The sequence below is a fragment of the Erythrolamprus reginae genome, chromosome 2, assembly GCF_031021105.1.
Source record: "Erythrolamprus reginae isolate rEryReg1 chromosome 2, rEryReg1.hap1, whole genome shotgun sequence".
Lineage (NCBI taxonomy): Eukaryota > Metazoa > Chordata > Lepidosauria > Squamata > Dipsadidae > Erythrolamprus > Erythrolamprus reginae.
The window spans coordinates 77,555,274-77,568,824 of NC_091951.1; the positions used below are offsets into that span (position 1 = coordinate 77,555,274).

At 37.5% G+C, this 13,551-nt stretch overlaps 1 protein-coding gene across 1 annotated transcript in view; it reads left to right on the plus strand.

Annotated features, from left to right (window-relative positions):
• The window catches only part of EEFSEC (eukaryotic elongation factor, selenocysteine-tRNA specific), a 177,016-nt gene that overhangs the window by 107,655 nt on the left and 55,810 nt on the right, over positions 1–13,551 (plus strand). Inside the window, exon 6 of the mRNA XM_070738392.1 lies at positions 6,000–6,156. Within this exon, the coding sequence (XP_070594493.1) occupies positions 6,000–6,156 (157 nt within the window). The remainder of the gene's footprint in view (positions 1–5,999; positions 6,157–13,551) is intronic.

The window sequence follows — 13,551 nt, forward strand, 5'->3', positions numbered from 1 at the left end:
TCTGCTGTAGGCCCTTATAAGCTTCAGTTCATGCTGTGATTCCATTCATGGCTGCAATATGCATGCTTGAAGTAACTGTACTGTTGGGAAATGAAACAGTAGATGAGTATGAATTGCCCTCAGTGAAACAAAGTTGAAACTACCACAGATTCAACATACGGTCAGCATACAACTTCCTGTGTCACCTTTTAGGAAAGACAGTTATTCCTAGGCACTAAAGTTGTGTTCTTCATGGGCTGTTAGGATCACAATCCCTTTCTGGGTCTCCTTGGAAATCTTTTAAATCTCCAAGAGAGCTTTCAAGATAAATATGCCTACAGAGTGTGGTGTCTACATATCCCTTCAGTTCGACCCCAACCTCTGACCTAGCACTATAGGGAACTTCCTGGCTTCTCTGAAAGGAGTGAGTTGAGGCAAATTGTTCATATGTCATCTACGTTTTTCGGTCTCATTCCAACACAACAACTAGCTGAAACTTGCTGCAGGGACATGAGACTTGAGTTTATATGCTTCTATAATTTTAAAACTTCATGGCATGACCAAATTTATTTAAACACTAAACTAAGGTTTCTCAAACCATGAGGGGTTCCTACAGGAGAGGCATGAGGAATATTTGTTACATTGTTACCATAAATTCAAAATTTTCAAGAGTTTCACTGTTTTTCATTCTTCATTTCTTTTGGCGTTTGCATTTTTTTTTTGGTGGGGGGAAATATACATTAAGCTAAAAGTATAGGGAGGTGTAATGACAAAAATGTTAGGAATCCCTGCTTTAAACCCAATGACAATTGATTGAAATGGTTATCAAGTTTGGGCTAATTTTTGACGATCGTATTTTAGATTCAGAGAGTTGATCTCAACTCCCTTTGCTGCCACTAAAAAATAAATTTTTCAATTACTATTTCTTTTCCTTTTATTCAAACCAAGACATTATAATGAATGGTTTCTAATGAAACAATTTTAAAGCTAGTCTGTTAGGAGTGAAATGTCCAATTTATGAATGCCCCAAATGATCATAAGTGTGAAAAATGATCATAAGTCACTTTTTTCAGTGCCATTGTAACTTTGAACTGTCACTAAGTAAACTGCTGTAAGTCGAGGACTATATGTAGCATGTTTTTGGTAACATATTGTAAAATATAGGAATTGGAGGTATAGAAACCCAACCAGTTAATAAATAAAGTGAGCAACACTTTGAACTGACTTGTAAAAACTTGGAGGAGATAGGGGAGGAAGTTCTGTTTAAATGTCCTTTTTTCATGCAGAATTAAACCATGTGTTGGTGTTAAATGTTACAACACAAAAGACAGCTCTTTGTAAACTTAATAATGCAGTGCAAATAAATTAAATTGAATCAAAAAGATTTTAAAACTGTGTATTTTATATTAAAGTTTGCGCAAGAGAGAGAAAGAGAGAGATGACTGATGCTTCACCTGTGTTAATACAATACTATTTTCCCCCTGCAAATAGAAAAGTCAAGAGGGAGGGAATATTTAATAAAATTCAATGCTAGTGTGCCCTCTCCTCTAAGCCATAAAACAAGAACAGCAGAAACAGTCTCTTTGAACTGGAAATCCCTTTCTAAGCTGCTGATCTAACCTAAGCAAGAAAAGGAGAATTTACTAGTCAGAAACATTTGTTCTTTGCCCCCCTTCCATTTTCCTATTTTAACTCCTTAAGCGAGTTTGATGCCGCAACTCTGCCCATAAATTTTAAAAAAATATTATTGTAATGTAGGTCAATGAACTGAAGCGCCACTGTACACCATGGTGGATTAAAATCAGAAAGTCAACCCGCTTCCACTCCCACTAGGTCATATGACAATATAAACAAGAAATGCAAGGAGCCTTTGGCTTTTTCTTGACCTAATCCTTTGTTTACGCAGCACTTAAACTAACTTTTGGGGTCGTCTCTGTCTGGCATTAAAGGCCTTAAGCTTTTTGAAGTTCCCCTGAAGTTAATAAAATTAGTCTGCCCTCACTGTGAGGCCTCTGTCTACAGCCTCAGAAGAAGAGTGTGTATCCGTTGTTGTCCATAGTATTTTTCAACTTCATATTTTATAACCAGTAGAAATGAGAATCTGAGAGAGAAGCAAAGCCCCAAAGACTATTCAGCTAATGGGAAAATGACAGCCCTGGTAGAAGTTCTGAGAAGGAAGGGTTTCAGGCAGAATCCTTTTTAATTGCTGATAAAATAATAAGAATTGAATTTCAGTATGAGCGAAGAATAACATTTTATAAACATTAAAGAAGTGTATGGGAGGGCATGTAAAAAAAGGGCAATAGTGCTGCCTGACTACTGTCATCGAGTATAATAGTCTCTATTAAATCAGATATAATAATTTACAGGCATATTTTAAAAGGACATTTACAACCAGTGTGCGGCATATTGGTAAAGATTCTAGATCGGTACCAGAGAAACCCAGATTCAAGTCTGCCTTCCCTGGTTAATTTGGGGTAATTGTGTTCTCTTAGTCCAACCTACCTCACAGGGTGATTATTATGGGAAATATGGCAGGATAAAGTACTAAATATGTGGCCTTGAGCTTCTGCAGGAAATACTGGGATGCGTCTAACAGATATACATTTAGTACAGAAATAAAAATGACTATTGATCATTAGCTTGGTAAAATTATGGATAGGCAAAATGATATTCTGGGGGAAAAAATCTCAGCTGCTAGATTATAAGCAACTACCTTCTAGGTAGCTGACTCTATATTGTTGATAATTCTGTTAGAATATTATATTGTAATAATCACAGTGTATGATAGCATTGCCTAGTTGCTAAATTGGCACTTTTAAAAGACTTCTTGGATCCAAAGTCAGTATTGTTTGATGACTTCCATAACATCTGTTTTAAGACTAATTCTAACAAAATTCTAAAATAGTTACACAACTTCTATGAATAATTCTGTGCAAATTTAACATTTGTGGCTCACATTTTAAATAATAATTCAAAGTGTTGGTTATGACCTATAAAGCCCTTCATGGCATCGGACCAGGATACCTGCGAGACTTCCTTCTGCCGCACAAATCTCAGCGACAGGTTAGGTCCCACAGAGTTGGCCTTCTCCGGGTCCCATCGACTAAACCATGTCGTCTGGCGGGACCCAGGGGAAGAGCCTTCTCTGTGGTGGCTCCAACCCTCTGGAACCAGCTCCCCCAGAGATCAGGATTGTCCCCACCCTCCTTGCCTTTCGTAAACTTCTTAAAACCCACCTCTGTCGTCAGGCATGGGGGAATTGAAACATCTCCCCCTTGCCCATGTAGTTTTTGTGTATGATTCGATTGTGTGTTGTTTTTTATATATTGGGGTTTCTTTTTTTTTGGACTTTTAATCTAAAACTGTAACCTAGATTTTTAAATATTAGATTTGTTACTATGTATTGTTCTTCACCATTGTTGTGAGCTGCTCTGAGTCTGCTGAGAGGGGCGGCATATAAATCCAATAAATCTAATCTAATCTAGTAGTCTTGAATGTGCATCAGGATTTTTCAAACGTGGCAAGTTTACGTTGTATGGAGTTCAACATGCTGGCTGGGGAATTTTTCAGTTTGAAGCCCACACATCATAAACTTGCCAAGTTTGAAAAACACTGTCATACACACAAGGTTTGGCCTGGTTTTTATTCCAATTGATCAGTGTGGTGTATACTCCTTTTAATGAAGAATCAAAAAACAATTTTCTTTAAATTCAAACAACGCTTTCTCTTATTTCCCCCCCAACATTTTCTTTTCTTTTCCGTATCAGAACTCTTTGACATAACAGGAAGACCTGGTATCTTCAGGGGTTAGTGGTAATCAGAAATATTCATACCTTGGGAATTAGGCTCACTTGGTTGCATCTTTACTTTGCCAATGCCCAAGGAAGCATGTTTATCTTTCCCTGTGCAACAAGCTTGCTGCCTCTTATATATGATTGCTTAATTATGAATCCAAACTTGACTCCCACTGGTTTAATAATCTTTAAATTAAATTCAATGCAGCTGGTTTAAAACATTAAGGGTAATAAACGTGATTACATTTTAACTTCAGACTTGAAGTTTTGAAAGTTGGGCTGAAATATTTTGTCTTATTCACGCAGGCAAAATATTTTCAAAGTATGAAGGTGGTGTGGTGATAAATTTGTCAATATGAATGGAGACTGATATCTGAGGACTTTTTTTTTTTAATGGCCCCTTTACGTTGACTGCCATATAGTTTTTAAAAGCTGCAATGTTTTGCCTTATGGTATTTTAATTTCCTATATTTTCTTGCTTGTTTTCTCAGCAATTCAATGACTATTCAGATTCTCCTAACAATTATTTCAAGTCAAGCTAATTAAAGTAGAAAAGAAAGGTGGAAATTTTCATTAAAGAGCCAGATTGCTTCCTGGTTCACTTGCTGAAGATAATATAACCCTTCCTTTATCCAAATCATTTTCTTTCAAGAATTGATCTAACATTAATTCATGGCATTATGAACGGTTTCCAATTGAGACTAATAGATCCATACTGTGAATCCATGAAGAAGCCAACCATGTGCCCACCTCACTGCTGTTAAAAGATGGAAGTTTCAGCGGGATAGAATATGAAAAAAGAATTTGAGACCTCCAGCAAAGGGAGAAAATCCATCAACAGTCCAGCCAGGGTTCAGAAAATCAGCCAAGGGGGAAAAATTGGCAAGGGATAGGCACAGGGATTCCAAATGGCAGAAATAGGGAGGGCATGGAGGCACAGGAATTCTGGCTGTGAGGCGGGAAGGCTACAAAAGCCAGAGTAATCGTAGTAGTGACCTTGGAAGAACATGGTGTTGGCCTTGGGGCTTGTGAAGGTTGTGGAGGCCTGAGACACACCCATGCGGAGGCTCAAAGCAGCAAAGCTTTCAGCTCACCATTAATTCAATTTATGGACATGTGTGGCTGACTCCAGTCCTGTGGATGTTTTGGGTAGAGTGAAGGTACACACATGCTGACCTTTTCCTTAACCTAGGGGGTGATTTACTGAACTGGGAGGTGGTTTTCTTTATTTTTCCCCCCTTCCTCTGCAGAGCTTGCTTCAACTGAATCCATAGTCACCAGAGATAACTGAGTCCCTAATGGATTGGTTGGGGAGGGCTTGCAGGGCTCTTGGTTTGGTTTTGTATTTGGTGGTTGGCCCAACATTGATTTGGGCCTGAGAGAGGGATGTCAGCAGTGGAAGTGAACTTGGGGTGCTGAAGGAACTGCCTGGATCACAACAATGGTGAGAGGCAGAAGGAGATATGGTGGGAATCTGAGGTAGGCTGCACTCTGCAACACCAGGTCTTCTGTTTCAAAGTTAAATGTTAGAGCTGCTGTGTGGTTGGGTTTTTTTTAGCACTATGATCTTGTATCTTGTCTGAGGATGGCATCCTCGTAGACACTTACTATTCAAAGTGGGAGCTTTTGATGGCATATCTGAAGATTTCATCTCATTTTCTTTACTATTTAACATCTTAAAACACCATTCCAATGAATGAATTGGGAGTTTGGTGCTGGGCAATATCAATATGCGGATGATTCCCTAAATTAGTTCTCCTGAAAGCCTGATGGTAAATGATAATGGACTGAATGATAGTTAATAAACTGAAACGGAGTTTAAACAAGATTGAAGTGTCTGCTGAGTATGGAGGGTAATAAATTTAGAGACATGGTAAATGTTTTGTTTTAGATGGAGCTATTTTTGTGCAGATGGAAAAATTATGCAGTTTTGAACTGTTTCTTCATTCAAGACATGCTGTGTATTTCAGATTAAACCAGTGGTTAGAGGTGCTTTTTCAGCTGATATATCAGATCTACTGGTTTATTTTAAAAAATGATGCTAAAATAACAGTGCATAATCTTTAGGGTAATAACCATAATGTAATAAATGCTGGATTGTTTTTAATATGTAGTTTGGAAAACTATAATACTACTGGTACCATAGGAATGCAGTGTAGAAATAATATATGTATATTAGACAAAGCAAATTTGTTTACATTTTTTCATTTGTTTAATTTGCAGCTGTGTGATGATTACAGTGTGATTGGTCGTTCATTATTTAAAAAAGAAACAAACATTCAAATGTTTGTGGGTTTGAAGGTCAAGCTATCTACAGGAGAACAAGGTGTAATAGAAGGAGGCTTTGGACAAAGCGGAAAATTTAAAGTCCGCATTTTGGGTAAGTATTTATTTTTGTCACTTTTCTACATTGAGGAGAAGAAATTTAGATTCCTATGCATGTAGGAATATAATAAAGTACCATAGATAGCATGTGATTAATGTCAAAAGAAACTTCTAAGTTTTAACCTTATACAGTGGAACCCCGACATAAGAGCTGCTCTACTTAAGAGCAACTCGAGATAAAAGCTGGGAGGGGAGAGATATTTTTGTTCTACTTACAAGCCCAAATTCGAGATACAAGCGCCAAGGAGCTGTCTCCTGAAGCCAAACGCTAACTTCCGCGTTCGGCTTCAGGAGACAGCTGCGAAGCGGCGCGCGTGTTTTAAAAGGTTGCAGCCGGCCTGGGGGGCTCGGGGGGGTGCTTGCAGCTTTCTTTCTTGCTCTTTTTCTTTCTCTCTTTTACCTTCCCTTCCTCTATTTCTTCTTTTCTTTCTCCTTCCCACCTTCTTCCCTCCCTCCCTCCTTTCACTCATTCCTCTCTTACTCTCCCCTTTCATAAGTTTCCTTGCTTCCTTCCTCTGTTCCTGTCCCTTCCCCCTTTCTTTCTTTCTTTCTTTCTTTCTTTCTTTCTTTCTTTCTTTCTTTCTTTCTTTCTTTCTTTCTTGCTCTTTTTCTTTCTCTCTTTTACCTTCCCTTCCTCTATTTCTTCTTTTCTTTCTCCTTCCCACCTTCTTCCCTCCCTCCCTCCCTTCACTCATTCCTCTCTTACTCTCCCCTTTCATAAGTTTCCTTGCTTCCTTCCTCTGTTCCTGTCCCTTCCCTCTTTCCTTCCTTCCTTCCCACCCTCCGTCCATTCATTCACCCATTCCTCTCTTGATCGCTTAAAGCCGGTCCCTGGTGCAAAAAGGGTTGGGGACCTCTGTCCTACAGGATTGGGTGGCAGAGAAGTTGAACATATGTAAATTTAAAAGTTTAAGAAAGTTTACAAGTTAAGTGAAAGAAACTTCATTATTCATTTATATGTACATGTACATTTCTTCATTAAAAACATGTCTTTCTGCATAATTTAGACTAACTTTGTGAGTTTTTTGAGGGCTGGAACCAATTAAAATTATTTACATTAATTCCTATGGGGAAAAGTCGTTCGAGATAAGAGCTGCTCGACTTAAGAGCCCAGGTCCGGAACGAATTAAACTCGTATCTCGAGGTACCACTGTATCAGGTACATCAAGGTACACTTACTAATACAATGAAAAGCAGCCTGGTACAATATCTCAGTATAGTTTATTTCAGGAAGAAGGTATTACTCCATTTACGTACTGCAGCCCATGATTTAAAAAGTTCAGGCAGATACATCTGCAAAAATCTACAGTGACATCAAATTGGCAGCACACACTCAATTATGTCATGGTTATACAGGGAAGAAAGTAATTTGTCCCCCTTCCACTATGGACATTGGAGTCTTCGGAGAGGGGCGGCATACAAATCTAATAAATACAAATACAATTACAAATACATTGATAACTTAGGATTGGACTATTAAAGCTGCGCTCTCTTCTAGCACCTAGATTTCTTGCCAATGTCAGGTGGGAGAAGATAGTGAAGGTCAGCAGTGCACAATAAGAGTAGACAGTACATAAATTCCAATCTCAGAGGAGACTACCTGTACTTTATACACTACTATAACCTGTTTTTTTCCCTCTGTAAAAACTTTTAAAAATATACATAAACTGAGTTCAAATAAAAGTGTAACATTCTGGAACTTGAATAGTGGAACCTCTTATGTAATAAAATCATCTCAAAATTACTTACGGTAGTAAATATAATACCATTAGTTCCTGAAATGCTAAAGTAAAATAGAGAACATAAGAAATATTTTGCAACAAGTGTCATTTTGCCAAGCAGATTCAAAGATGAGCACAAGATGCTGGTTAGACCATTGATAACAAATGGGCATTGTCCCATCATCAGTAAACATTCATCAATATAAATTCATCTATTTGCTCTTATTTTGGACATGCATGCATAAATGTGCAACCATGCACTGCATTTTCCATGTTTATAACAATAATACTGCATTTTTAATACTTTACAATGTTTCTGGTCCTGTTTTATAAATTATAGTCTAACACATTTGCTTTGCAAAGTGAGATGGGCATCATGTAAATTTAAAAAATAAAGAAATATGGATATTTGTTGGATTCTCTACTAGCAACCTGACATCATCAGTAAATAAATTGACATCCTTATTCATACTGTATCCTGACTAATATTCCCAGTGAAGGGTACACCAAAATTTTTACAACCACACTTTGGGCGTGGCTTATGCAGGATGTCCTGCATTTTCTTTCAACATCTTTCAGTACAAATTGGGTGCTCTAGGGTGGAGCTCCATTTTTGCTACCCCACTGCGTTCCCCCCTGTCCGGGCAGCAGCCCAACCCTGAATGTACCTCAAATTTTTGGGATAATTAGGTTGAATTTTGTACTCTTTTAAATTAATGTCAGATTGTTCTAAAAACTAAAAGAAATTTAGTTTGATGCATTTAATATAGTAACAGAAAATAATTTATTGGACTTCTCAGGTAATATTTTATAATAAACACCTTCAAGTTTCCTTGATGATTGAAACTTAATTTAGTAATCAGTATATTAATTCCCAGGATTTGGATTTTCATAATGTTGCAATATGTTACTCTGAAATTCATGCACTGTTGTTTTCAGAAAAAAATTAAAAGAAGTCTATAATACCGAAAATATTAATGTACTATGGATACTTAGCAATGGGAAATAATTATACAACATTGCAATGACAAATCTATACCTAGCTTGTAACAGTTGCTGATATATGTTTTTGTCGACATTTGTACTGATTTTCTTTTAATTGGGCAGCAAGAAAGAGGAAAGCTTATTTTATGTGGGAGATAACCTTTAGGAATTCCAATTAATAAGGAGATTTAACATTCCAGTCAGTGAACTGTGCAGTTTTATGTAGATTATGAGAATTAACATCTAAACGTACTTTGGTTTTAATAAAGAGATTTTATATTGGCAGTTAATGTCTTGTTCAGTAGAACCTTCGCCAAAACAAATATTTTTCAAATAACAGAAACAATAATGTTGTATTTGAGTTTGATTATATTGGGAGTAGCATGTTCTCATATCAAATGATCCTTGACATCATCTGGTAGTGTACTATGATTGTCTCTATAACTTATACTAAATCTTCCTTCTCTTCCTCTCCCCTCCCCTCCTCTCTCTTCTTCCCCTCATTTTGGAAGGTTGGTTCAATATTACATTACAGGTTAAACAATAAAATATACATTTGCATTTCTTCTTTCATTAAATGGCTTGTGGAATGAATAATTTTGTACAACAAATTTCTTCCCACCCATCTTCTTGTTGAAAACAGGTTTTCATGTTTTCCTCCCCATTATGTTGCAACGGTAACATAAATAAGACAGTTTGTAGAATCAAAACATTATGCTCTGTGGAAAATAAAAAGCAGGTTCAGAAGATTGCTTAATGTCTGTTTCCTTAAGAACAACCAACATTTCATACAGAGAATAGTAATGTGATTGATGTTGTTTAAGTCAAATATAGTTCACATTCCACTGTTAGACCAATGTTGTTTTTTTTATATGTATCATGTTTGTGGGTTTTTAAAAAAGTTCTTTAATGAGTCTAACTAGTCTATTTACCCTTTTCTGTTTGCCTCTTTGTATCTTCGGAGAGGAGCGGCATACAAATCTAATCAATAACAATAACAATGTCTTGTTTTTGTTTTTTTAAATAAAAGTTAAGTTTCATAAAAATGTACTTAAAAGCTTCTTTAGAAAATTCGTAAGGATTCCTGAAGATACTAAGGATGCCTATGCATACTTGTCTTATTTCTGAGACAACTGGCAAGTTTAATTTGTTGGAAGTAACCTAACAGTAAGAGATACAAAAGCCAAAACCAACTGGATATATGTGTGTATTTAAGTTCTTAGAGTCAGTTGGAAAGAAAGAAAGAAAGAAAGAAAGAAAGAAAGAAAGGGAGGCAGTAGGAATAAATTATTTGCTATATGTGAATAAAATGCACAAAAAGGAAGCAAAAAATCAGGAGGAATCCGATAGTACCTTTTCAAAATAACAGATTTATTAAAAGGCATATGTTTATGAAAGCTTATGCTTTATAATAAAATTTGCTATTTGAAAAAGGGATAAACTGAACTCCTTTTTTGCCATCAGACTAACACAGCTTTCCTCCTACAGTGTCTGGAAAAAGAAAAGGTTATATTCAACTTCTTATGAAGGTGTTTTGGATAATTAGTCCTAATAATATTAGGATTATATTTACTTTCAGATAGCCTATTCATATAGTCAGATTGTAATCCTAAATATGCTTTCCTGGGTGAGCCCAATTTTATTTTACAGAGTTTATTTCTGAGTGGACATATATAATTTTTGTAAAACTTGAATGTTCAAAATATTGGAATCTTAATGCTGGAAAGAGAAATTTTGTACTGTGTGAGCAACGCCTGGTAATTAAATTTTTTTGCAGAGAATTGGATAGATCCTCTGGTTGTCAAATAATATTTTTGGCTTCCTACTTTTACTTTATGGTAATTCCTATTCTGCTTTCCTCTTAACTTGCAACATCCATGTAATTGTGCCTAAGAAAATGAAAAGAGGACTAGAAAAAGGTTGAAAGGACTAAAGATGGTTTTGTTCTGCAAAGATAAAAATAGGAGAGGGGCGGCATACAAATCAAATGAAATCAAATCAATAAATCAAACAAACAAACAAACAAACAAACAAACAAACAAAAAACAGTCAAAATACATGTTGAAAAACTCTGAATTTTAAAATTAGGCACTTTTATACACATACAAATTCAGCCACATACAAATTCAGCCAAAAAAACCATAACAACATTCACTTTGATGCAAAAGTAAGTTCGTAGAGTAAGCTTTTCATAGCCAGTGAGTATAACATCCATAATTCAACATAATTATATTTATTTAGACTTTCCAGTATCCTCTTCTCTTTCAGTTTTGCAATAATCTTCAACATGTTTAATCAGAGACAAGATTCAATTCTGTGCAAATGTCTATCTAGCCAGGAGGAAGATAAATGTTTGGATTGGGAGAAAAATTCCATTATTTGTGCTTCTCTTATAAAGCAATTGAGAAACATATCCCTCTCTGTTGTAGTTAAGAAATTAATAATCAGGCTCATTTTCATTACACTTTTCTTATTGTATCAATTTCTGCTATTTACCATAGAATGTTTGCATATTTTATTTAAATTCTCTCCCCCCCCCCCTCACACACACTTCTTTATGTTTTGATTTTGTTATACTAGATAATTCCCAGGTTTCAAGCTGGTTTTCATTGTCCTGGAATGGACCTAATCAGGTAGCTGTTAGGAAAAGATTTGTCCTTCCTGTTGCTCTGTGGCCCTTTTGTCTGCAGGGGTTTTCTCTACTCTTTCTTAGCTGAATAATGAGATATTGCTGTATGTATGTGTTATTTAAAGCCAGCAATGTTTTTCATTCAGAAGAAGCCATGCATATCCAACTTATTCTTAACTATTCCGTGAATGTTTCTGAGTTAGTCTGATTTTAAACATAAAAACATCTTTCTTTTACTACGTAAGAACAAATGAGATGCACTGAAAGGAATATCAGCTATGAGTTGGTACCGTATTAATTTCAGTAGTCTAGGGTATTTTCTTAGGGGAGCTGGAAAAACCAAAAATAAGGTTATTTTTCATGGTGCATTATCTTTGATTTTCCAATGCTATATTTTATTTGCACATTTATTTTCTCTCAGTAAGGTATTATTATTATTATTATTTTGTTTTTAATAAAATGAAAATGTTTGCCATTGCTCTCAACACGAAGTAGGCATGATGGGGAGGGAGGGTATTTTGCTTCTAGACTCAAGATAGAGGTATGATTTTTCAAAGTAAACTTACTCTAAAGTGGTAAAAGAAACATTTATTCAGAAATAATTTGTTCAGCCCTGATTTCTGAGATTAGGTATTTTATAAACAAAAGTGTAGCTGAGGGGTTTTCTTCTGATAGACAACACCTTTGAGTGTATTAGCAGGCATCCTGGTCTTTGGGGTTCATTTGCATAGCCCAGTGCTTCTCAACTATTTTCTGTTACACCCGCCCCCCCTCCCAAAAAGAAGTAAATATTTCGCGCCTCCTCCCAACTCTCCAAACTGGGCCCCAATGGAATTTTAGTGTTAATATTACAGTGATACCTCGTCTTACAAACGCCTCGTCATACAAACTTTTCAAGATACAAACCTGGGGTTTAAGATTTTTTTACCTCTTCTTACAAACTATTTTCACCTTAAAAACCCACCGCCGCTGCTGGGATGCCCCGCCTCTGGACTTCCGTTGCCAGCGAAGCACCCGTTTTTGCGCTGCTGGGATTCCCCTGAGGCTCCCCTCCATGGGAAACCCCACCTCCGGACTTCCATGTTTTTGTGATGCTGCAGGGGAATCCCAGCAGTGCAAAAACAGGTGCTTCGCTGGCAATGGAAGTCTGGAGGTGGGGTTTCGAAGACTTTGGTGTTTTTGTGATGCTGCAATTTCACTAATGCTCCCTTTGCTGGGAAACCCCACTTCCGGACTTCCGTTGCCAGGGAAGCGCTTGTTTTTGCGCTGCTGGGAAAACACAGAAGTCCGGAGGTGGGGTTTCCCATGAAGGGGAGCCTCAGGGGAATCCCAGCAGCGCAAAAACGGGCACTTCAGCTGGCAAAAGGGGTGAGTTTGGGGCTTGCACGCATTAATCGCTTTTCCATTGATTCCTATGGGAAACATTGTTTCATCTTACAAACTTTTCACCTTAAGAACCTCGTCCCGGAACCAATTAAGTTTGTAAGACAAGGTATCACTGTATTTTACTTATTATAAGCTGCAAGCAAACTATTGGCTGGGGAAGGCTGCTCTACCCACCTCCCTGGGAGTAAGTCACATGGAACTCAGTAGAACCTGTTTTCGGTTAGGCAGGCATAGGCTACCATAGTTAGGGCCCTTTTTTGACATGGGGCCAGACCAGCTTAATCAAGCTAATGTTTGGGGGTCATCGGCCCGGCCCATAAGCGCCGTCCCTGCTGGGCACTCACAGTGAATGGTGTGAAAGGACGCTTTAGGGTGCTGTTTGAAGCTTTCACCAAGCTGCAGAGGATGCTCCTCCTGGTCCAGCAGCAGGTTCACCATGCCATTCATGGCTACCGTGGTGTCCGCTGAGAACAACAAGCCCTGCCTGGCTGTCTTCTCTTCCGAGCTTGGAGCAGCATGCAATTGGGAAAACACTCCCCGTCCAGGGGATCGATTGAGAGGGACCACACATGTTCTCTGGGGTCACACATGCCCCCCAGCAATGCCCCCCCAGCATTGTTCCATGCCTCCCCCAGGGGAGCGTGCCCCACTATTTGAAAAGGACTGGCAT